Here is a 23,792-nt window from a genome sequence, read left to right on the forward strand (position 1 = left end):
TAGATGTGTAGCAGATTTTGGGGGTCAAAGTTAGAAAGTGTGTGTGTTTTTTTTTCCATTTCTCCTAATATTTTATAATTTTTTATAGTAAATTATAAGATATGATAAAGTCCATTTAATGGAGAGAAAAACGGTCTATAATATGTGTGGGTACAGTAAATGAGTAAGAGGAAAATTACAGCTAAACACAAACACAGCAGAAATGTAAAAATAGCCTTGGTCCCAAACGGTCAGAAAATGGAAGTGTGATCTGGTCACTAAGCGGTTAATGTCCCTGAAACACGTTTTTTTCTTTCTTTCATGATTTAAAGAGCATGCAATTTTAAAAAAACTTTCTAATTTATTTATTTTCTCAAAGTTTTTTTGTTCTCTTGATATTATTTGTTGAAAATCAGGGACTTATGATTAGGTTACAGACTATATCTTAAGCACTATATGGCAGCAGTTTTGCAATAATGTTATCCATTTGCAAGATCACTAGATGGCAGCACTATTTCCTGCCATGTAGTGCTCCAGATACCTACTTAGGTAGCTCTTCAACACAAAATAACATGGGAACAAAACAAATTTGACAATAGAAGTAAATTGGAAACCTTTTTTTCACCCTTTCGTGACTGGGTTAAAGTGTCTACATCGGAACAACTGTTCCGATGTAGACAAATTGAAACCATACGATCGTGCACACAATCACGAGATTTCAATTATTAGATCGCGTCTGGGGGGCGTCCCTACAACCCTAGGATCGCCCTCCAGACCGTAATCAAATCCTGGAAGCACAGAAGGCTTCAGGACAGCCGTTCTATTTTTCCTCATATTTTATAATTTTTTTATAGTAAATTACAAGATATGATGAAAATAATGGTATCTTTAGAAAGTCCATTTAATAATGAGAAAAATGGTATATAATATGTGTGGGTACAGTAAATAAGTAAGAGGAAAATTACATCTAAACACAAACACCGCAGAAATGTAAAAAAACATAATTTATGTAAGAACTTACCTGATAAATTAATTTCTTTCATATTGGTAAGAGTCCATGAGCTAGTGACATATGGGATATACAATCCTACCAGGAGGGGCAAAGTTTCCCAAACCTCAAAATGCCTATAAATACACCCCCTCACCACACCCACAATTCAGTTTAACGAATAGCCAAGTAGTGGGGTGATAAAGGAAGGAGTAAAAAGCATCAACAAAGGAATTTGGAAATAATTGTGCTTTATACAAAAAAAATCAAAACCACCATAAAAAAGGGGTGGGCCTCATGGACTCTTGCCAATATGAAAGAAATAAATTTATCAGGTAAGTTCCTACATAAATTGTGTTTTCTTTCATGTAATTGGCAAGAGTCCATGATCTAGTGACGTATGAGATAGCAATACCCAAGATGTGGAACTCCACGCAAGAGTCACTAGAGAGGGAGGGAAAAAACATAAAAAAAGCAATTTTCCGAAGAAAAAAATTAATCCACAACCCAAAATATAAGTTTATATTCATAAATGAAAGGAAAAAACTTAAATCAAAAGCAGAAGAATCAAACTGAAACAGCTGCCTGAAGAACTTTTCTACCAAAAACTGCTTCCGAAGAAGCAAATACATCAAAATGGTAGAATTTAGTAAATGTATGCAAAGAAGACCAAGTTGCTGCTTTGCAAATCTGATCAACTGAAGCTTCATTCTTAAAAGCCCACGAAGTAGAGATTGATCTAGTAGAAAGAGTTGTAATTCTCTGAGGCAGGGCTTGACCAGACTCCAAATAAGCTTGATGAATCAAAAACTTTAACCACGAAGCCAAGGAAATAGCAAAAGCCTTCGGATCTTTCCTAAAACCAGAAAATATCATTAATAGACTAGAAGTCTTCCTGAAATCTTTAGTAGCTTCCACATAATATTTCAAAGCTCTTACCACATCCAAAGAATGTAAAGATCTCTCCAAAGAATTCTTAGGATTAGGACACAAGGAAGGGACAACAATTTCTCTATTAATGTTGTTAGAATTCACAACCTTAGGTAAGAATTAAAATGAAGACCGCAAAACCGCCTTATCCTGATGGAAAATCAGAAAAGGAGATTTACAAGAGAGAGCGGATAATTCAGAAACTCTTCTAGCAGAGGAGATAGCCAAAAGAAACAACAATTCCCAAGAAAGTAGTTTATATATATATATTTATTGAGGTTAAAGGCATAGTTAGTTACAATTGTCATACGTCACCAGTGACATTGATGAAGTTACACAGTGCATCCTACTGTACCATAGTCTCTTATATTGTTCCCAAACCTCAAATTTTCAATGTACAATGTAATTAAATATCCCAAAATATAACTAAACAATAATCAGACAATTTCCCTAAGTAATTAATAGTGGCCTCTCTTGGACCACCTAATAAGGCATATGAAAATAATGGGAAAATTTAGGGATAACTCAAATAGAAAGAGACCGTTCTTGGATCTCAAATGGTGACCTTCGATTTGTGTATTCTAATAACACCCTGTAGGATATGTTAAGTAACCAAGCAGGCATGAATAGTAATCTAAGTAAATAAGTGGACAAAAGCTTCCAAGTTTGTTTACTGTATATGTAAGATAGGCAGCAATGTTATCCCTAGCTTGACAAATAGGAAAAGCAAATAGAAAAAGCAGTAGTGTTTCAACTAAGTAGAATAGGTTAACTAGAGCTTCCTTATGTATCAATTGCATATGTTCAATAAGCAATAGTGTACTAATTAGTTAAATAGATAGGTATTTTCATGACCCCTAATTGCATAGATAAAATATGTAGTAATACTATAACTAAATTAAGTGCACAAGGATTTTCATGCCTATGTAGCTGTACACATGCAACGAGTAACTATTTCTTAACTAGTTTAAACAGATATAGGCTTATATGCTGTACATAGGAGGCAAGCAGCTGTTATACTTGTGTAAATAAGTAAACTGAAATTGACATGTCTAATAACTACATATTTAAAGCAGGCAGCAAAATTATGTCTAGCTGGGAGATAAACAAATAAGTGTATGTATGCCTATTGGCAGTAGGAGCAGAACAAATAATAGTTGTACGCTTAGCCCTTAAAGGCAACCAACCAGGTAATATCCATGTAATATCGAGACTGATTGGAATTTGATCGTCCCTAATAGGGTGTCTCTCCCTTTTCAACTTTGAGATCCCTGAAGTTACAGAGTGTATATAGAGAGTAGAAAAGTATAATAAACATATATAGCTCTAGTGATCTATAAAGGGGGCAAACAACAATGATAAGCCCTGCTATGACAGTCTGGATCAACAGTTCTGCAGAGACGAATACCTGATACAAAATACTTTGAATGATAAGACCCTAACGGATACCTCTAGTACTGAATAGCGAAATTGCTGTATATAATTAACATGGCTTTGTTCTGAAAAAAAGTCCCGGGAGAAATCTGCAGACATTGCTCCTTACCAGATGGATTGTGGGACTCCCCCATAACAGCCGACACATTACAAGTGACAAAAGGCATCCCATAACTTGTCCAAACTGATAGTCCCCATAAGCGCATATACCCCTCTAGATATATGCACATAGGTCTCCATCTCTCTATCCTACACCAGACCAGAGGTCGCATAGGGCAAAGTGCAGAAAATCATTAGCTGGGAGAGACATTTTCACCTCTATGGGCTCTTCATACCCTGTGACTACCGCAACCTCTTCCAGGTCCGATCTTAGTGATGTTGAACTTCTTGTTAACAGCAAAGCTTGTGAAAGCCTGTAGTTGCGCCATATCCTAGTGCGTGTGTGATAAGGTAGGTCTCCGGCCATGTATCGGTTTCCAGGCTTAATGGCTCTCCATAATAGCGTCTCATTAGCTTACTCAGCATGCCTTTTTCTATATATTCCGGGTAACTCAAGTATTGCCAGCCATCCAGTTCTCTCTGTTGTTGTAAAGGGTTATTAATATCTAAAACCGACCCACGTGGGGATCGCTGCAATAACGCCGCATCCTCAAGTATGTACATAGCAGGCTCTTCGGCTTTGATCTGGACTTCATGTTGTTGCATCTTAATTTTTAAATCAAGGGTAGATTTGTGTTTGCTATTGTAGTTGCTAGGTCCCATATTCTTTTCCGCTCCTACATTAGCTTCCTTAGAAAGACTGGGTGAGCTTGTTGCCTGTGGCTGCTCCGCTTTCTTACAGCTGTAAGGCTTCGAATGAAATGATTGCTTAATTGCATTGCAGAGTTGAATCCTATGTTCTTCCAGTATTGAGATCAGCTCAGCAATACCGATCTGGGTGCTCTCCATTGCTTGGTTAATGTCGAAAGTCCTCAGTGTCTAAACACTGTATACCCGGCTTGCAAAATACCGGGGGGGGGGGGGGTGTTGAAGACCTCTCTCTAAGGAGACTGTCTTAGGCCTCAACGCTCCGGATCAGTTGTCAGAGGTGGTATTCTTAAGAATGTGATATCTACCAAAAACAGCTTGATTAGCAGACTATGACTATCAGGTTGAGACAGTTAGATGGTCTTTTTAGTCACAAATAATAGACAGATTATCTGTGAGCCACACAGAACCAATATTGCGACCATTCAAGGTGCTGCCCAGAGACACGCCCCCCAAGAAAGTAGTTTAATGTCCAAAAAAAGGAATAGGCTCAAACAGAGGAGCCTGTAAAGCCTTCAAAACTAAATTAAGACTCCAAGGAGGAGAGATTGAGTTAATGACAGGCTTGATACGGACCAAAGCCTGCACAAAACAATGAATATCAGGAAGTTTGGCAATCTTTCTATGAAATAAAACAGAAAGAGCAGAGATTTGTCCTTTCAAGGAACTTGCAGACAAACCTTTATCCAAAACATCCTGAAGAAACTGTAAAATTCTAGGAATTCTAAAAGAATGCCAAGAGAATTTATGAGAACACCATGAAATGTAAGTCTTCCAAACTCGATAATAAATCTTTCTAGAAACAGATTTAAAGGCCTGCAACATAGTATTAATCACGGAGTCAGAGAAACCTCTATGACTAAGCACTAAGCGTTCAATTTCCATACCTTCAAATTTAATGATTTGAGATCCTGATGGAAAAACAGACCTTGAGATAGGTCTGACCTTAGTGGAAGTGGCCAAGGTTGGCAACTGGACATCCGAACAAGATCCGCATACCAAAACCTGTGAGGCCATGCTGGAGCTACCAGCAGCACAAACGATTGCTCCATGATGATCTTGGAGATCCCTCTTGGAAGAACTAGAGGCAGGAAAATATAAGCAGGTTGATAACAGCAAGGAAGTGTGAATGCATCCACTGCTTCCGCCTCAGGATCCCTGGACCTGGACAGGTACCTGGGAAGTTTTTTGTTTAGATGAGATGCCATCAGATATATTTCTGGAAGCCCCAACATCTGAAAAAATTGAGAAAACACATCTAGGTGGAGAGACCATTCTCCCGGATGTAAAGTCTGACGACTGAGGTAATCCGCTTCCCAATTGTCTATACCTGGGATATGGACCGCAGAAATTAGAAAGGAGCTGGATTCCGCCCAAACAAGTATCCAAGATACTTCTTTCATAGCTTGAGGACTGTGAGTCCCACCCTGATGATTGACAAATGCCACAGTTGTGACGTTGTCTGTTTGAAAACAAATGAACAGTTCTCTCTTCAACAGAGGCCAAAATTGAAGAGCCCTGAGAATCGCATAGAGTTCCAAAATATTTGATTGGTAATCTCGCCTCTTGAGATTTCCAAACTCCTTGTGCTGTCAGAGATCCCCAAACAGCTCCCCAACCTGATAGGCTTGCATCTGTTGTGATCACAGTCCAGGTTGGACGAACGAAAGAGGCCCCTAGAATTATACAATGGTGATCTAACCACCAAGTCAGAGAAATTCGAACATTGGGATTTAAGGATATTAATTGTGATATCCTTGTATAATCCCTGCACCATTGGTTCAGCATACAAAGCTGGAAAGGTCTCATATGAAAACGAGCAAAGGGGATCGCGTCCGATGCTGCAGTCATGAGACCTAAAACTTCCATGCACATAGCTACTGAAGGGAATGACTGAGACTGAAGGTTCCGACAGGCTGCAACCAATTTCAAACGTCTCTTGTCTTTTAAGAGACAAAGTCATGGACACTGAATCTATCTGGAAACCTAAAAAGGTTACCCTTGTCTGAGGAATCAAAGAACTTTTAGGTAAATTGATCCTCTAACCATGTCTTCGAAGAAACAACACTAGTTGATTCATGTGAGATTCTGCAGAACGTAAAGACTGAGCGAGTACCAAGATATCGTCCAAATAAGGAAATACAGCAATATCCCGCTCTCTGATAACAGAAAGTAGGAAGTAGGGCACCTAGAACCTTTGAAAAGATTCTTGGAGCCATCGCTAGGCCAAAAGGAAGAGCAACAAATTGGTAATGCTTGTCTAGAAAAGAGAATTTCAGGAACTGATAGTGATCTGGATGAATCAGAATATGAAGATATGCATCCTGTAAGTCTATTGTGGACATATAATGCCCTTGCTGAACAAAAGCCAGAATAGACCTTATAGTCACCATTTTGAAAGCTGGTACTCCTACATATCGATTCAAATTCTTTAGATCCAAAACTGGTCTGAATTAATTTTCTTTCTTTGGAACAATGAACAGATTTGAATAAAACCCCAGACCCTGTTCCTGAAACGGAACTGGCATGATTACCCCTGACAACTCCAAGTCTGAGACACACTTCAGAAAAACCTGAACCTTTACCGGAATGCGTGAGATAAAAAATCTTCTCACAGGCGGTCTTACTCTGAATCCTATTCTGTACCCCTGAGAGACAATACTCTGAATCCAATGATTTTGGACCGAATTGATCCAAACATCTTTGAAAAATTTTAATCTGCCCCCTACCAGCTGAGCTGGAATGAGGACCGCACATTCATGCGGACTTGGGGGCTGGTTTTGATCTCTTAAATGGCTTGGATTTATTCCAATTTGAAGAAGGCTTCCAATTGGAAGCAGATTCCTTGGGAGAAGGATTAGGTTTCTGTTCCTTATTATGTCGAGAGGAACGAAAACGGTTAAAAGCTTTAGATTTACCCTTAGGTTTTTTTATCCTGAGGCAAAAAAAACAAACAAAAAAACTTCCTCCCCCCAGTAACAGTTGGAATTATTTAATCCAACTGAGAACCAAATAATGTATTACCTTGGAAAGAAAGAGATAGCAATCTGTACTTAGAAGTCATATCAGCATTCCAAGATTTAAGCCACAAAGCTCTTCTAGCTAAAACAGCTAAAGACATAGATTTAACATCAATTGTGATCATATCAAAAATGGCATCACAAATGAAATTATTAGCATGTTGAATCAACTTAATGCTAGACAAATCATGATCCGATACTTGTTGCGCTAAAGTATCCAACCAAAAAGTTGAAGCAGCTGCAACATTAGCCAAAGAAATTGCAGGCCTAAGAAGATGACCTGAATATAAATAAGCTTTCCTTAGATAAGATTCAAGTTTCCTATCTAAAGGATCTTTAAAAGAAGTACTATCTTCCATAGGAATAGTAGTACGTTTAGCAAGAGTAGAGATAGCCCCATCAACTTTGAGGATCTTTTCCCAAAACTCCAATCTAACTGCTGGCAAAGGATACAATTTTTTAAACCTTGAAGAAGGAATAAAAGAAGTACCAGGCTTATTCCATTCCTTAGAAATCATATCAGAAATAGCATCAGGAACTGGAAAAACCTCTGGAATAACCAAAGGAGGTTTATAAACAGAGTTTAAACGTTTACTAGTTTTAATATCAAGAGGACTAGTTTCCTCCATATCCAATGTAATCAACACTTCTTTTAACAAAGAACGAATATACTCCAATTTAAATAAATAAGAGTATTTATCAGTGTCAATATCTGAGGCAGGATCTTCTGAATCAGATAGATCCTCATCAGAGAAGGATAATTGAGTATGTTTCTGGTAATTTGAAATTTCATCAACCTTATGAGAAGTTTTAAAATACCTTTTACGCTTATTAGAAGGCGGAATGGCAGACAAAGCCTTCTGAATAGAATCAGAAATAAATTATTTTAAATTTACAGGTATATCTTGTGTATTAGATGTTGAGGGAACAGCAACAGGTAATGAACTCCTACTGATGGATACATTTTCTGCATGTAAACGTTTATCATAACAACTATTACAAACCACAGCTGGAGGTAGAATCACCACAAGTTTACAACAAATGCACTTAGCTTTGGTAGAACTGTTATCAGGCAGCAGAGATCCAACAGTGAATTCTGAGACTGGATCAGATTGAGACATCTTACAAATATAAAGCAAAATTATCAATTTCTTTATATGGCAGTTTCAGGAATGGGAAAAAATGCAAACAGAATAGTTCTCTGACACAGAAAAAAAGCAAGAGGCAAAACGGAATGGGGTCTAAAATAATATAATAAAATAAAATATTTGGCGCCAAGTATGACACACAAACAAACAGAAAAATATTTTTTTAGCGCCAAAAACGTCTGGAAACGACACACTCACGTCATAGATGACGCAACCTTGTGAAAGGACCCGGCGTCAACTAAGACGCCGGAAATGACGAATTGCGTCAACGAACGTAACTTCGCGCCAAAAAAATCGCAATAAACGTTAGCATTTTGCGCCCTCGCGAGCCTAATTCTGCCCCGCGAATTTGAAAAAACAGAATTTATGCTTACCTGATAAATTACTTTCTCCAACGGTGTGTCCGGTCCACGGCGTCATCCTTACTTGTGGGATATTCTCTTCCCCAACAGGAAATGGCAAAGAGTCCCAGCAAAGCTGGTCACATGATCCCTCCTAGGCTCCGCCCACCCCAGTCATTCGACCGACGGACAGGAGGAAATATATATAGGAGAAACCATATGATACCGTGGTGACTGTAGTTAGAGAAAATAATTCATCAGACCTGATTAAAAAACCAGGGCGGGCCGTGGACCGGACACACCGTTGGAGAAAGTAATTTATCAGGTAAGCATAAATTCTGTTTTCTCCAACATAGGTGTGTCCGGTCCACGGCGTCATCCTTACTTGTGGGAACCAATACCAAAGCTTTAGGACACGGATGAAGGGAGGGAGCAAATCAGGTCACCTAAATGGAAGGCACCACAGCTTGCAAAACCTTTCTCCCAAAAATAGCCTCCGAAGAAGCAAAAGTATCAAATTTGTAAAATTTGGCAAAAGTGTGCAGTGAAGACCAAGTCGCTGCCTTACATATCTGGTCAACAGAAGCCTCGTTCTTGAAGGCCCATGTGGAAGCCACAGCCCTAGTGGAGTGAGCTGTGATTCTTTCAGGAGGCTGCCGTCCGGCAGTCTCATAAGCCAATCGGATAATGCTTTTAAGCCAAAAGGAAAGAGAGGTAGAAGTCGCTTTTTGACCTCTCCTTTTACCAGAATAAACAACAAACAAGGAAGATGTTTGTCTGAAATCTTTGGTAGCCTCTAAATAGAATTTTAGAGCACGGACTACGTCCAAATTGTGTAACAAACGTTCCTTCTTTGAAACTGGATTCGGACACAAAGAAGGTACAACTATCTCCTGGTTAATATTTTTGTTGGAAACAACTTTCGGAAGAAAACCAGGCTTAGTACGCAAAACCACCTTATCTGCATGGAACACCAGATAGGGCGGAGAACACTGCAGAGCAGATAACTCTGAAACTCTTCTAGCAGAAGAAATTGCAACCAAAAACAAAACTTTCCAAGATAATAACTTAATATCTACGGAATGTAAGGGTTCAAACGGAACCCCTTGAAGAACTGAAAGAACTAGATTTAAACTCCAGGGAGGAGTCAAAGGTCTATAAACAGGCTTGATCCTAACCAGAGCCTGAACAAATGCTTGAACATCTGGCATAGCTGCCAGTCGTTTGTGTAGTAAGACAGATAAAGCAGAAATCTGTCCCTTAAGAGAACTTGCAGATAATCCTTTCTCCAAACCTTCTTGTAGAAAGGATAGAATCTTAGGAATCTTTATCTTGTTCCATGGCAATCCTTTGGATTCACATCAACAGATATATTTTTTCCATATTTTATGGTAAATTTTTCTAGTTACAGGCTTCCTAGCCTGAATCAGAGTATCTATTACAGAATCTGAAAATCCACGCTTTGATAAAATCAAGCGTTCAATCTCCAAGCCGTCAGCTGGAGGGAAACCAGATTCGGATGTTCGAATGGACCTTGAACAAGAAGGTCCTGTCTCAAAGGTAGCTTCCATGGTGGAGCCGATGACATATTCACCAGATCTGCATACCAAGTCCTGCGTGGCCACGCAGGAGCTATCAAGATCACCGAAGCCCTCTCCTGAATGATCCTGGCTACCAGCCTGGGAATGAGAGGAAACGGTGGGAATGCATAAGCTAGGTTGAAGGTCCAAGGTGCTACTAGTGCATCTACTAGAGTCGCCTTTGGATCCCTGGATCTGGACCCGTAGCAAGGAACCTTGAAGTTCTGACGAGACGCCATCAGATCCATGTCTGGAATGCCCCATAATTGAGTTATTTGGGCAAAGATTTCCGGATGGAGTTCCCACTCCCCCGGATGGAATGTCTGACGACTCAGAAAATCCGCTTCCCAATTTTCCACTCCTGGGATGTGGATTGCAGACAAGTGGCAGGAGTGATCCTCCGCCCATTGAATTATTTTGGTCACTTCTTCCATCGCCAGGGAACTCCTTGTTCCCCCCTGATGATTGATATATGCAACAGTCGTCATGTTGTCTGATTGAAACCTTATGAATTTGGCCTTTGCTAGTTGAGGCCAAGCTTTGAGAGCATTGAATATCGCTCTCAGTTCCAGAATGTTTATCGGGAGAAGAGATTCTTCCCGAGACCATAGACCCTGAGCTTTCAGGGGTTCCCAGACCGCGCCCCAGCCCACCAGGCTGGCGTCGGTCGTGACAATGACCCACTCTGGTCTGCGGAAGCTCATTCCCTGTGACAGATTGTCCAGGGTCAGCCACCAACGGAGTGAATCTCTGGTCTTTTGATCTACTTGAATCGTCGGAGACAAGTCTGTATAATCCCCATTCCACTGTCTGAGCATGCACAGTTGTAATGGTCTTAGATGAATTCGTGCAAAAGGAACTATGTCCATTGCTGCAACCATCAATCCTATTACTTCCATGCACTGCGCTATGGAAGGACGAAGAACAGAATGAAGTACTTGACAAGAGCTTAGGAGTTTTGATTTTCTGACCTCTGTCAGAAAAATCCTAATTTCTAAGGAATCTATTGTTCCCAAGAAGGGAACTCTTGTTGACGGGGACAGAGAACTTTTTTCTTTGTTCACCTTCCATCCGTGAGATCTGAGAAAGGCTAGGACGATGTCCGTATGAGCCTTTGCTTTTGACAGAGACGACGCTTGAATCAGGATGCCGTCCAAGTAAGGTACTACTGCAATGCCCCTTGGTCTTAGAACCGCTAGAAGGGACCCTAGTACCTTTGTGAAAATCCTTGGAGCAGTGGCTAATCCGAATGGAAGTGCCACAAACTGGTAATGCTTGTCCAGAAAAGCAAACCTTAGGAACTGATGATGTTCCTTGTGGATAGGAATATGTAGGTACGCATCCTTTAAATCCACGGTAGTCATAAATTGATTTTCCTGGATAGTAGGTAGGATCGTTCGAATAGTTTCCATTTTGAACGATGGAACCTTGAGAAATTTGTTTAGGATCTTGAGATCCAAAATTGGTCTGAATGTTCCCTCTTTTTTGGGAACTATGAACAGGTTGGAATAAAAACCCATCCCTTGTTCTCTTATTGGAACTGGATGAATCACTCCCATTTTTAACAGGTCTTCTACACAATGTAAGAATGCCTGTCTTTTTATTTGGTTTGAAGATAATTGAGACCTGTGGAACCTTCCCCTTGGGGGTAGTTCCTTGAATTCCAGGAGATTACCTTGAGAAACTATTTCTAGCGCCCAAGGATCCTGAACATCTCTTGCCCAAGCCTGAGCAAAGAGAGAAAGTCTGCCCCCCACCAGATCCGGATCGGGGGCCATCCCTTCATGCTGTTTTGGTAGCAGTGGTAGGCTTCTTGGCCTGCTTACCCTTGTTCCAGCCTTGCATTGGTCTCCAGGCTGGTTTGGGTTGTGAAGTATTACCCTCTTGCTTAGAGGATGTAGAATTAGAGGCTGGTCCGTTTCTGCGAAAGGGACGAAAATTAGGCTTATTTTTAGCCTTAAAAGACCTATCCTGTGGGAGGGCGTGGCCCTTTCCCCCAGTGATGTCTGAAATAATGTCTTTCAAATCAGGTCCAAATAATGTTTTACCCTTGAAAGGAATGTTAAGCAATTTTGTCTTGGAAGACACATCCGCTGACCAAGACTTTAGCCAAAGCGCTCTGCGCGCCACGATAGCAAACCCTGAATTTTTCGCCGCTAATCTAGCTAATTGCAAAGCGGCATCTAAAATAAAAGAGTTAGCCAATTTAAGTGCTTGAACTCTGTCCATAACCTCCTCATACGAAGATTCTTTATTGAGCGACTTTTCTAGTTCCTCGAACCAGAAACACGCTGCCGTAGTGACCGGAACAATGCATGAAATTGGTTGTAGAAGGTAACCTTGCTGAACAAAAATCTTTTTAAGCAAACCCTCTAATTTTTTATCCATAGGATCTTTGAAAGCACAACTATCTTCGATAGGAATAGTAGTGCGTTTGTTTAGAGTAGAAACCGCCCCCTCGACCTTGGGGACTGTCTGCCATAAGTCCTTTCTGGGGTCGACTATAGGAAATAATTTCTTAAATATAGGGGAACAAAAACAAAAAGGTATGCCGGGCCTTTCCCACTCCTTATTTACTATGTCCGCCACCCGCTTGGGTATAGGAAAAGCGTCGGGGGGCACCGGAACCTCTAGGAACTTGTCCATCTTACATAACTTCTCTGGAATGACCGAATTGTCACAATCATCCAGAGTAGATAATACCTCCTTAAGCAGTGCGCAGAGATGTTCTAATTTAATTTTAAATGTCACAACATCAGGTTCAGCTTGTTGAGAAATCTTTCCTGAATCTGAAATTTCTCCCTCAGACAAATCCTCCCTCATGGCCCCTTCAGATTGGTGTGAGGGTATGACAGAACAATTATCATCAGCATCCTCTTGCTCTTCAGTGTTTAAAACAGAGCAATCGCGCTTTCTCTGATAAGTAGGCATTTTGGATAAAATATTTGCTATAGAGTTATCCATTACAGCCGTTAATTGTTGCATGGTAATAAGAATTGGCGCACTAGATGTACTAGGAGCCTCCTGTGTGGGCAAAACTGGTGTAGACACAGAAGGGGATGATGTAGTATCATGTTTACTCCCCTCATTTGAGGAATCATCTTGGGCAATATCATTATCTGTGGCATTACTGTCCTTACTTTGTTTGGACACTATGGCACAATTATCACATAAATTTAGATGGGGAGACACATTGGCTTTCATACATATAGAACATAGCTTATCTGATGGTACAGACATGTTAAACAGGCTTAAACTTGTCAACAAAGCACAAAAAACGTTTTAAAATAAAACCGTTACTGTCACTTTAAATTTCAAACTGAAAACACTTTATTACTGAATATGTGAAAAAGTATGAAGGAATTGTTCAAAATTCACAGTGTCTTAAAGCATTAAAAGTATTGCACACCAAATTTCAGAGCTTTAACCCTTAAATTAACGGAACCGGAGCCGTTTTTACATTTAACCCCTATACAGTCACAGCTATATGCTTTGCTGAGACCCAACCAAGCCCAGAGGGGAATACGATACCAAATGATGCCTTCTATAAGCTTTTTCAGTGATTCTTAGCTCCTCACACATGCATCTGCATGCCTTGCTCTCCAAAAACTGCGCATTAGTGGCGCGAAAATGAGGCTCTGTCTATAACTAGAAAAACATAATTTATGTAAGAACTTACCTGATAAATTCATTTCTTTCATATTAACAAGAGTCCATGAGCTAGTGACGTATGGGATATACATTCCTACCAGGAGGGGCAAAGTTTCCCAAACCTTAAAATGCCTATAAATACACCCCTCACCACACCCACAAATCAGTTTAACGAATAGCCAAGAAGTGGGGTGATAAGAAAAAAGTGCGAAGCATATAAAATAAGGAATTGGAATAATTGTGCTTTATACAAAAAAATCATAACCACCACAAAAAAAGGGTGGGCCTCATGGACTCTTGTTAATATGAAAGAAATGAATTTATCAGGTAAGTTCTTACATAAATTATGTTTTCTTTCATGTAATTAACAAGAGTCCATGAGCTAGTGACGTATGGGATAATGACTACCCAAGATGTGGATCTTTCCACACAAGAGTCACTAGAGAGGGAGGGATAAAATAAAGACAGCCAATTCCTGCTGAAAATAATCCACACCCAAAATAAAGTTTAACAAAAAACATAAGCAGAAGATTCAAACTGAAACCGCTGCCTGAAGAACTTTTCTACCAAAAACTGCTTCAGAAGAAGAAAATACATCAAAATGGTAGAATTTAGTAAAAGTATGCAAAGAGGACCAAGTTGCTGCTTTGCAGATCTGGTCAACCGAAGCTTCATTCCTAAACGCCCAGGAAGTAGAAACTGACCTAGTAGAATGAGCTGTAATTCTTTGAGGCGGAATTTTACCCGACTCAACATAGGCAAGATGAATTAAAGATTTCAACCAAGATGCCAAAGAAATGGCAGAAGCTTTCTGGCCTTTCCTAGAACCGGAAAAGATAACAAATAGACTAGAAGTCTTACGGAAAGATTTCGTAGCTTCAACATAATATTTCAAAGCTCTAACAACATCCAAAGAATGCAATGATTTCTCCTTAGAATTCTTAGGATTAGGACATAATGAAGGAACCACAATTTCTCTACTAATGTTGTTGGAATTCACAACTTTAGGTAAAAATTCAAAAGAAGTTCGCAACACCGCCTTATCCTGATGAAAAATCAGAAAAGGAGACTCACACGAAAGAGCAGATAATTCAGAAACTCTTCTAGCAGAAGAGATGGCCAAAAGGAACAAAACTTTCCAAGAAAGTAATTTAATGTCCAATGAATGCATAGGTTCAAACGGAGGAGCTTGAAGAGCTCCCAGAACCAAATTCAAACTCCAAGGAGGAGAAATTGACTTAATGACAGGTTTTATACGAACCAAAGCTTGTACAAAACAATGAATATCAGGAAGAATAGCAATCTTTCTGTGAAAAAGAACAGAAAGAGCGGAGATTTGTCCTTTCAAAGAACTTGCGGACAAACCCTTATCTAAACCATCCTGAAGAAACTGTAAAATTCTCGGTATTCTAAAAGAATGCCAAGAAAAATGATGAGAAAGACACCAAGAAATATAAGTCTTCCAGACTCTATAATATATCTCTCGAGATACAGATTTACGAGCCTGTAACATAGTATTAATCACGGAGTCAGAGAAACCTCTATGACCAAGAATCAAGCGTTCAATCTCCATACCTTTAAATTTAAGGATTTCAGATCCGGATGGAAAAAAGGACCTTGTGACAGAAGGTCTGGTCTTAACGGAAGAGTCCATGGCTGGCAAGATGCCATCCGGACAAGATCCGCATACCAAAACCTGTGAGGCCATGCCGGAGCTATTAGCAGAACAAACGAGCATTCCCTCAGAATCTTGGAGATTACTTTTGGAAGAAGAACTAGAGGCGGAAAGATATAGGCAGGATGATACTTCCAAGGAAGTGATAATGCATCCACTGCCTCCGCCTGAGGATCCCGGGATCTGGACAGATACCTGGGAAGTTTCTTGTTTAGATGAGAGGCCATCAGATCTATCTCTGGGAGCCCCCACAATTGAACAATCTGAAGAAATACCTCTGGGTGAAGAGACCATTCGCCCGGATGCAACGTTTGGCGACTGAGATAATCCGCTTCCCAATTGTCTACACCTGGGATATGAACCGCAGAGATTAGACAGGAGCTGGATTCCGCCCAAACCAAAATTCGAGATACTTCTTTCATAGCCAGAGGACTGTGAGTCCCTCCTTGATGATTGATGTATGCCACAGTTGTGACATTGTCTGTCTGAAAACAAATGAACGATTCTCTCTTCAGAAGAGGCCAAAACTGAAGAGCTCTGAAAACTGCACGGAGTTCCAAGATATTGATCGGTAATCTCACCTCCTGAGATTCCCAAACTCCTTGTGCCGTCAGAGATCCCCACACAGCTCCCCAACCTGTGAGACTTGCATCTGTTGAAATTACAGTCCAGGTCGGAAGAACAAAAGAAGCCCCCTGAATTAAACGATGGTGATCTGTCCACCACGTTAGAGAGTGCCGAACAATCGGTTTTAAAGATATTAATTGATATATCTTCGTGTAATCCCTGCACCATTGGTTCAGCATACAGAGCTGAAGAGGTCGCATGTGAAAACGAGCAAAGGGGATCGCGTCCGATGCAGCAGTCATAAGACCTAGAATTTCCATGCATAAGGCTACCGAAGGGAATGATTGAGACTGAAGGTTTCGACAGGCTGTAATCAATTTTAGACGTCTCTTGTCTGTTAAAGACAAAGTCATGGACACTGAATCTATCTGGAAACCCAGAAAGGTTACCCTTGTTTGAGGAATCAAAGAACTTTTTGGTAAATTGATCCTCCAACCATGATCTTGAAGAAACAACACAAGTCGATTCGTATGAGACTCTGCTAAATGTAAAGACGGAGCAAGTACCAAGATATCGTCCAAATAAGGAAATACCACAATACCCTGTTCTCTGATTACAGACAGAAGGGCACCGAGAATCTTTGTGAAAATTCTTGGAGCTGTAGCAAGGCCAAACGGTAGAGCCACAAATTGGTAATGCTTGTCTAGAAAAGAGAATCTCAGGAACTGATAATGATCTGGATGAATCGGAATATGCAGATATGCATCCTGTAAATCTATTGTGGACATATAATTCCCTTGCTGAACAAAAGGCAATATAGTCCTTACAGTTACCATCTTGAACGTTGGTATCCTTACATAACGATTCAATAATTTTAGATCCAGAACTGGTCTGAAGGAATTCTCCTTCTTTGGTACAATGAAGAGATTTGAATAAAACCCCATCCCCTGTTCCGGAACTGGAACTGGCATAATTACTCCAGCCAACTCTAGATCTGAAACACAATTCAGAAATGCTTGAGCTTTCACTGGATTTACTGGGACATGGGAAAGAAAAAATCTCTTTGCAGGAGGTCTCATCTTGAAACCAATTCTGTACCCTTCTGAAACAATGTTCTGAATCCAAAGATTGTGAACAGAATTGATCCAAATTTCTTTGAAAAAACGTAACCTGCCCCCTACCAGCTGAACTGGAATGAGGGCCGTACCTTCATGTGAACTTAGAAGCAGGCTTTGCCTTTCTAGCAGGCTTGGATTTATTCCAAACTGGAGATGGTTTCCAAACTGAAACTGCTCCTGAGGACGAAGGATCAGACTTTTGTTCTTTGTTGAAACGAAAGGAACGAAAACGATTGTTAGCCCTGTTTTTACCTTTAGACTTTTTATCCTGTGGTAAAAAAGTTCCTTTCCCACCAGTAACAGTTGAAATAATAGAATCCAACTGAGAACCAAATAATTTGTTTCCCTGGAAAGAAATGGAAAGTAGAGTTGATTTAGAAGCCATATCAGCATTCCAAGTCTTAAGCCATAAAGCTCTTCTGGCTAAGATAGCCAGAGACATAAATCTAACATCAACTCTAATAATATCAAAAATGGCATCACAGATGAAATTATTAGCATGCTGGAGAAGAATAATAATATCATGAGAATCACGATTTGTTACTTGTTGCGCTAGAGTTTCCAACCAAAAAGTTGAAGCTGCAGCAACATCAGCCAATGATATAGCAGGTCTAAGAAGATTACCTGAACATAGATAAGCTTTTCTTAGAAAAGATTCAATTTTTCTATCTAAAGGATCCTTAAACGAGGTACCATCTGACGTAGGAATGGTAGTACGTTTAGCAAGGGTAGAAATAGCCCCATCAACTTTAGGGATTTTGTCCCAAAATTCTAACCTGTCAGGCGGAACAGGATATAATTGCTTAAAACGTTTAGAAGGAGTAAATGAATTACCCAATTTATCCCATTCCTTAGCAATTACTGCAGAAATAGCATTAGGAACAGGAAAGACTTCTGGAATAACCGCAGGAGCTTTAAAAACCTTATCCAAACGTATAGAATTAGTATCAAGAGGACTAGAATCCTCTATTTCTAAAGCAATTAATACTTCTTTAAGTAAAGAGCGAATAAATTCCATCTTAAATAAATATGAAGATTTATCAGCATCAATCTCTGAGACAGAATCCTCTGAACCAGAAGAGTCCAAAGAATCAGAATGATGGTGTTCATTTAAAAATTCATCTGTAGAGAGAGAAGATTTAAAAGACTTTTTACGTTTACTAGAAGGAGAAATAACAGACAAAGCCTTCTTTATGGATTCAGAAACAAAATCTCTTATGTTATCAGGAACATTCTGCACCTTAGATGTTGAGGGAACTGCAACAGGCAATGGTACATCACTAAAGGAAATATTATCTGCTTTAACAAGTTTGTCATGACAATTATTACAAACAACAGCTGGAGGAATAGCTACCAAAAGTTTACATCAGATACACTTAGCTTTGGTAGATCCAGCAGGCAGTGGTTTTCCTGTAGTATCTTCTGGCTCAGATGCAACGTGAGACATCTTGCAATATGTAAGAGAAAAAACAACATATAAAGCAAAATAGATCAAATTCCTTATAAGACAGTTTCAGGAATGGGAAAAAAATGCCAAACATCAAGCTTCTAGCAACCAGAAGCAAATGAAAAATGAGACTGAAATAATGTGGAGACAAAAGCGACGCCCATATTTTTTGGCGCCAAATAAGACGCCCACATTATTTGGCGCCTAAATGCTTTTGGCGCCAAAAATGACGCCACATCCGGAACGCCGACATTTTCGGCGCAAAATAACGTCAAAAATGACGCAACTTCCGGCGATACGTATGACGCCGGAAACGGAAAGAATTTTTGCGCCAAAAAAGTCCGCGCCAAGAATGACGCAATAAAATGAAGCATTTTCAGCCCCCGCGAGCCTAACAGCCCACAGGGAAAAAAGTCAAATTTTTGAGGTAAGAAAAAATATGATAATTTAAAGCATAATCCCAAATATGAAACTGACTGTCTGGAAATAAGGAAAGTTGAACATTCTGAGTCAAGGCAAATAAATGTTTGAATACATATATTTAGAACTTTATAAATAAAGTGCCCAACCATAGCTTAGAGTGTCACAGAAAATAAGACTTACTTACCCCAGGACACTCATCTACATGTTTGTAGAAAGCCAAACCAGTACTGAAACGAGAATCAGTAGAGGAAATGGTAAATATAAGAGTATATCGTCGATCTGAAAAGGGAGGTAAGAGATGAATCTCTACGACCGATAACAGAGAACCTTATGAAATAGACCCCGTAGAAGGAGATCACTGCATTCAATAGGCAATACTCTCCTCACATCCCTCTGACATTCACTGCACGCTGAGAGGAAAACCGGGCTCCAACTTGCTGCGGAGCGCATATCAACGTAGAATCTAGCACAAACTTACTTCACCACCTCCCTTGGAGGCAAAGTTTGTAAAAACTGATTTGTGGGTGTGGTGAGGGGTGTATTTATAGGCATTTTAAGGTTTGGGAAACTTTGCCCCTCCTGGTAGGAATGTATATCCCATACGTCACTAGCTCATGGACTCTTGTTAATTACATGAAAGAAAGGCCCCCATCTGAAAAAGGTGTCCAACACAGTGCCTGCCGTTTTTCTAAACAATCCCCAAGATTATAATAACCATTAATAGTTAGAATCTGCATAATATGCCTAGTAAAGCAATCGTTTTAGCCCAGAAAAATGTCTACCAGTTTTTTAAGCCCTTTTGAAGCCCTTTATTCTTTTATTTAACTAAGAAAATGGCTTACCGGTCCCCATGAGGGGAAATGACAGCCTTCCAGCATTACATGGTCTTGTTAGAAATATGGCCAGTCATACCTTAAGCAGAAAAGTCTGCTAACTGTTTCCCCCAACTGAAGTTACTTCATCTCAACAGTCCTGTGTGGAAACAGCAATCGATTTTAGTAACTTCTGCTAAAATCATCTTCCTCTTACAAACAGAAATCTTCATCTTTTTTCTGTTTCAGAGTAAATAGTACATACCAGCACTATTTTAAAATAACAAACACTTGATAGAAGAATAAAAACTACATTTAAACACCAAAAAACTCTTAACCATCTCCGTGGAGATGTTGCCTGTGCAACGGCAAAGAGAATGACTGGGGTGGGCGGAGCCTAGGAGGGATCATGTGACCAGCTTTGCTGGGACTCTTTGCCATTTCCTGTTGGGGAAGAGAATATCCCACAAGTAAGGATGACGCCGTGGACCGGACACACCTATGTTGGAGAAATGACAGTTAATTGAAAAAAAGACTACACCCCATGCATTTCCCAGATATGAAACTGACAGTCTGCAAAAGAAAATATACTGAAACCTGAATCATGGCAAATATAAATACAATACATATATTCAGAACTTTATATAAATACATAAAGTGCCAACCCATAGCCGAGTGTCTCTTAAGTAATGAAAACATACTTACCTGAAGATACCCATCCACATAAAGCAGATAGCCAAACCAGTACTGAAACAGTTATCAGTAGAGGTAATGGAATATGAGAGTATATTGTCTATCTGAAAAGGGAGGTAGGAGATGAATCTCTATGACCGATAACAGAGAACCTATGAAATAGATCTCCCGTGAGGAAAACCATCGCATTCAATAGGTGATACTCCCTTCACATCCCTCTGACATTCACTGCACTCTGAGAGGAATCAGGCTTCAAAAATGCTGAGAAGCGCATATCAACGTAGAAATCTTAGCACAAACTTACTTCACCACCTCCATAGGAGGCAAAGTTTGTAAAACTGAATTGTGGGTGTGGTGAGGGGTGTATTTATAGGCATTTTGAGGTTTGGGAAATGTTGCCCCTCCTGGTAGGAATGTATATCCCATACGTCACTAGCTCATGGACTCTTGCCAAATACATGAAAGAAATAGCCTTGGTCCCAAACGGTCAGAAAATGGAAGTGTGATCTGGTCACTAAGGGGTTAATGTCCCTGAAACACAATTTTTTTTTCTTTCATGATTTAAAGAGCATGCAATTTTAAAAAAAAACTTTCTAATTTATTTATTTTCTCAAATTTTCTTTGTTCTCTTGATATTATTTGTTGAAAATCAGGGACTTATGATTAGGTTACAGACTATATCTTAAGCACTATATGGCAGCAGTTTTGCAATAATGTTATCCATTTGCAAGATCACTAGATGGCAGCACTATTTCCTGCCATGTAGTGCTCCAGATACCTACTTAGGTAGCTCTTCAACACAAAATAACATGGGAACAAAACAAATTTGATAATAGAAGTAAATTGGAAACCTTTTTTTCACTCTTTCGTGACTGGGTTAAAGTGTCTACATCGGAACAACTGTTACGATATAGACAAATTGAAACCATGCGATCGTGCACACAATCGCGAGATTTCAATTATTGGATCGTGTCTGGGGGGCGTCCCTACAACCCTAGGAACGCCCTCCAGACCGCGATCAAATCCTGGAAGCACAGAAGGTTTCAGGACAGCCGTTCCATTTTTCCTCATATTTTATAATTTTTTTATAGTAAATTACAAGATATGATGTAAATAATGGTATCTTTAGAAAGTCCATTTAATGGTGAGAAAAATGGTATATAATATGTGTGGGTACACTAAACGCTAGGAACACCCTCCAGACCGCGATCAAATCCTGGAAGCCCACGGCAGATAGCTGTTTTGCTTTGGAAGTGACGTTTTCACCTCTTAGCCAATAGCCATGCAGTAAATCAAGCTTGGCGCCCTTGGGAGCCTGATTTACCACACAGCTATCTCTAGCAAAACAGAGGTCTGTCGTGTGCTGCTGTAGCAGCTCAGATCAGCGATCGCTTGAAACAAATAAAGGAGCCTTCTGCATGAAGTATTTAATACTTCATGAATGAAAGTCCCCTTCATTTGTTTCAATAGTCAATCCTAGCGTTTGTGAAACGCTAGGGTTGACATTAAAATTGCACGCTCAATCAGAATCATTATACTTTTTATTCGTACTTGCACACATTTTGTCATGACCTAATAAACTGTATACAAGAAACAAAATATCCAATACCTTCCAGATGAGAGTGCAACATCTTTCAGAGCCATCAATAAACTTTCTCCCTCAACATAAGCGAAGGATAAGTTAACACAACCTAAAACAGAACAGAAAAAATTAGTTTTGCTTTTTTTTTTTTACATTGAAAACAAATTCACACAAGCATATTTATTATTAACAAATCAATTTCTTTCTATCAACAAGGTATCATCATCTTTATTTGTAAAGCAGTAGCAGATTTTGCAGCATTATAAAGGGGTACAAAGAGTACCAAAATATAAAACAGGGATAGGCAGACAGACAGCAGGATTCCTGGATAGTTTACAATCTGACTGAAGTAAAGTCTTTGTCATTCTTAAGAACTGAAGAGAAGGACAAAAACACAATCTCCAAATTAACCGAGAACTGACCAACTTCAGAAAAAGACAAATAGGTGGGGACCAGACAGAAACACCAGACCGATAGGGGCTTTATCTTTGAAAGTATGGGCTTTATATTACAAAAGGACAAGACAACTTTTGAACAGTTGCTATGAGAGGTATTACATTACACTTTTTCTTATTATCCTGCAGGGGGGGGTACGCCATTTGTAATTTATTTTTAAAAGGATAGGAAAGCCAAAATTAAACTTGCATGAATCAGATAGATCATGCAATTTTAAGACACTTTAAAATCACTTCTATTTTTAAAATGTGCTTTGTTCTCTTAGTATCCCTTTTTGAAAATAAATACACAAATATCCTACACTAGTGGGAGCTAGCTGGCAATTGGTGACTGCATACATTTGTCTCTTGTAGTTGGCTAACTATATGTGTTCAGCTACCAGTAGTGCAATGCTGTTCCTTCAGATAGAAAGAGAATGAAGCATATATTTTATATCCGAATCAAGAATTCAATTTTTGGGGTTTCCTTTCCCTTTAAATTGTTTTCTTTCATGATTCAGATACAGCATGTAATTTTAAACAACTTTGTTCCTTTGGTATCTTTTGTTAAAAAGCAGAGACTTATGCTTAAGAGCTGGCTCATTTCAGGAGCACTATATGGCAGCAGTTTTGCAAGAATGTTATCCATTTGCAAGAGCACTAGATGGCTGCACTATTTCCTGCCATGTAGTGCTCCAGATGCCTACCTAGGTATCTCTTCAACACAGAATATTATGGGAACAAAGCAAATTAGATAATAAAAGTGAATTGGAAACTTTTTTTTAAATGGTTAAATGCTTTGTGTGAATCACAAAATATTTTTTGGGGTGTCATTTTCTTTTAAAGAGATACTAAACCCAACAGCATGCAATTTTAAGCAACTTTCTAATTTACTCCTATTATCATTTTTTCTTCGTTCTTTTGCTATCTTTATTTGAAAAAGCAGGAATGTAAGCTTAAGAGCCAGCCCATTTTTGGTTCAGCACCTGGGTAGCGCCTGGTGATTGGTGGCTAAAATGTAGCCACCAATCAGAAAGTGCTACCCAGGTGCTGAACAAAAATGGGCCGGCTCCTAACCTTACATTTCTGCTTTTTCAAATAAAGATAGCAAGAGAACAAAGGGAAAATGATAATAGGCGTAAATTAGAAAGTTTCTTAGAATT

At 39.5% G+C, this 23,792-nt stretch overlaps 1 protein-coding gene across 1 annotated transcript in view; it reads right to left on the reverse strand.

The window, feature by feature from the left end:
- The window catches only part of NFS1 (NFS1 cysteine desulfurase), a 177,052-nt gene that overhangs the window by 83,779 nt on the left and 69,481 nt on the right, over positions 1 to 23,792 (reverse strand). Inside the window, exon 10 of the mRNA XM_053695861.1 lies at positions 22,223 to 22,304. Within this exon, the coding sequence (XP_053551836.1) occupies positions 22,223 to 22,304 (82 nt within the window). The remainder of the gene's footprint in view (positions 1 to 22,222; positions 22,305 to 23,792) is intronic.

Source organism: Bombina bombina, chromosome 1 (assembly GCF_027579735.1).
Source record: "Bombina bombina isolate aBomBom1 chromosome 1, aBomBom1.pri, whole genome shotgun sequence".
NCBI classification, from domain to species: Eukaryota; Metazoa; Chordata; class Amphibia; order Anura; family Bombinatoridae; genus Bombina; species Bombina bombina.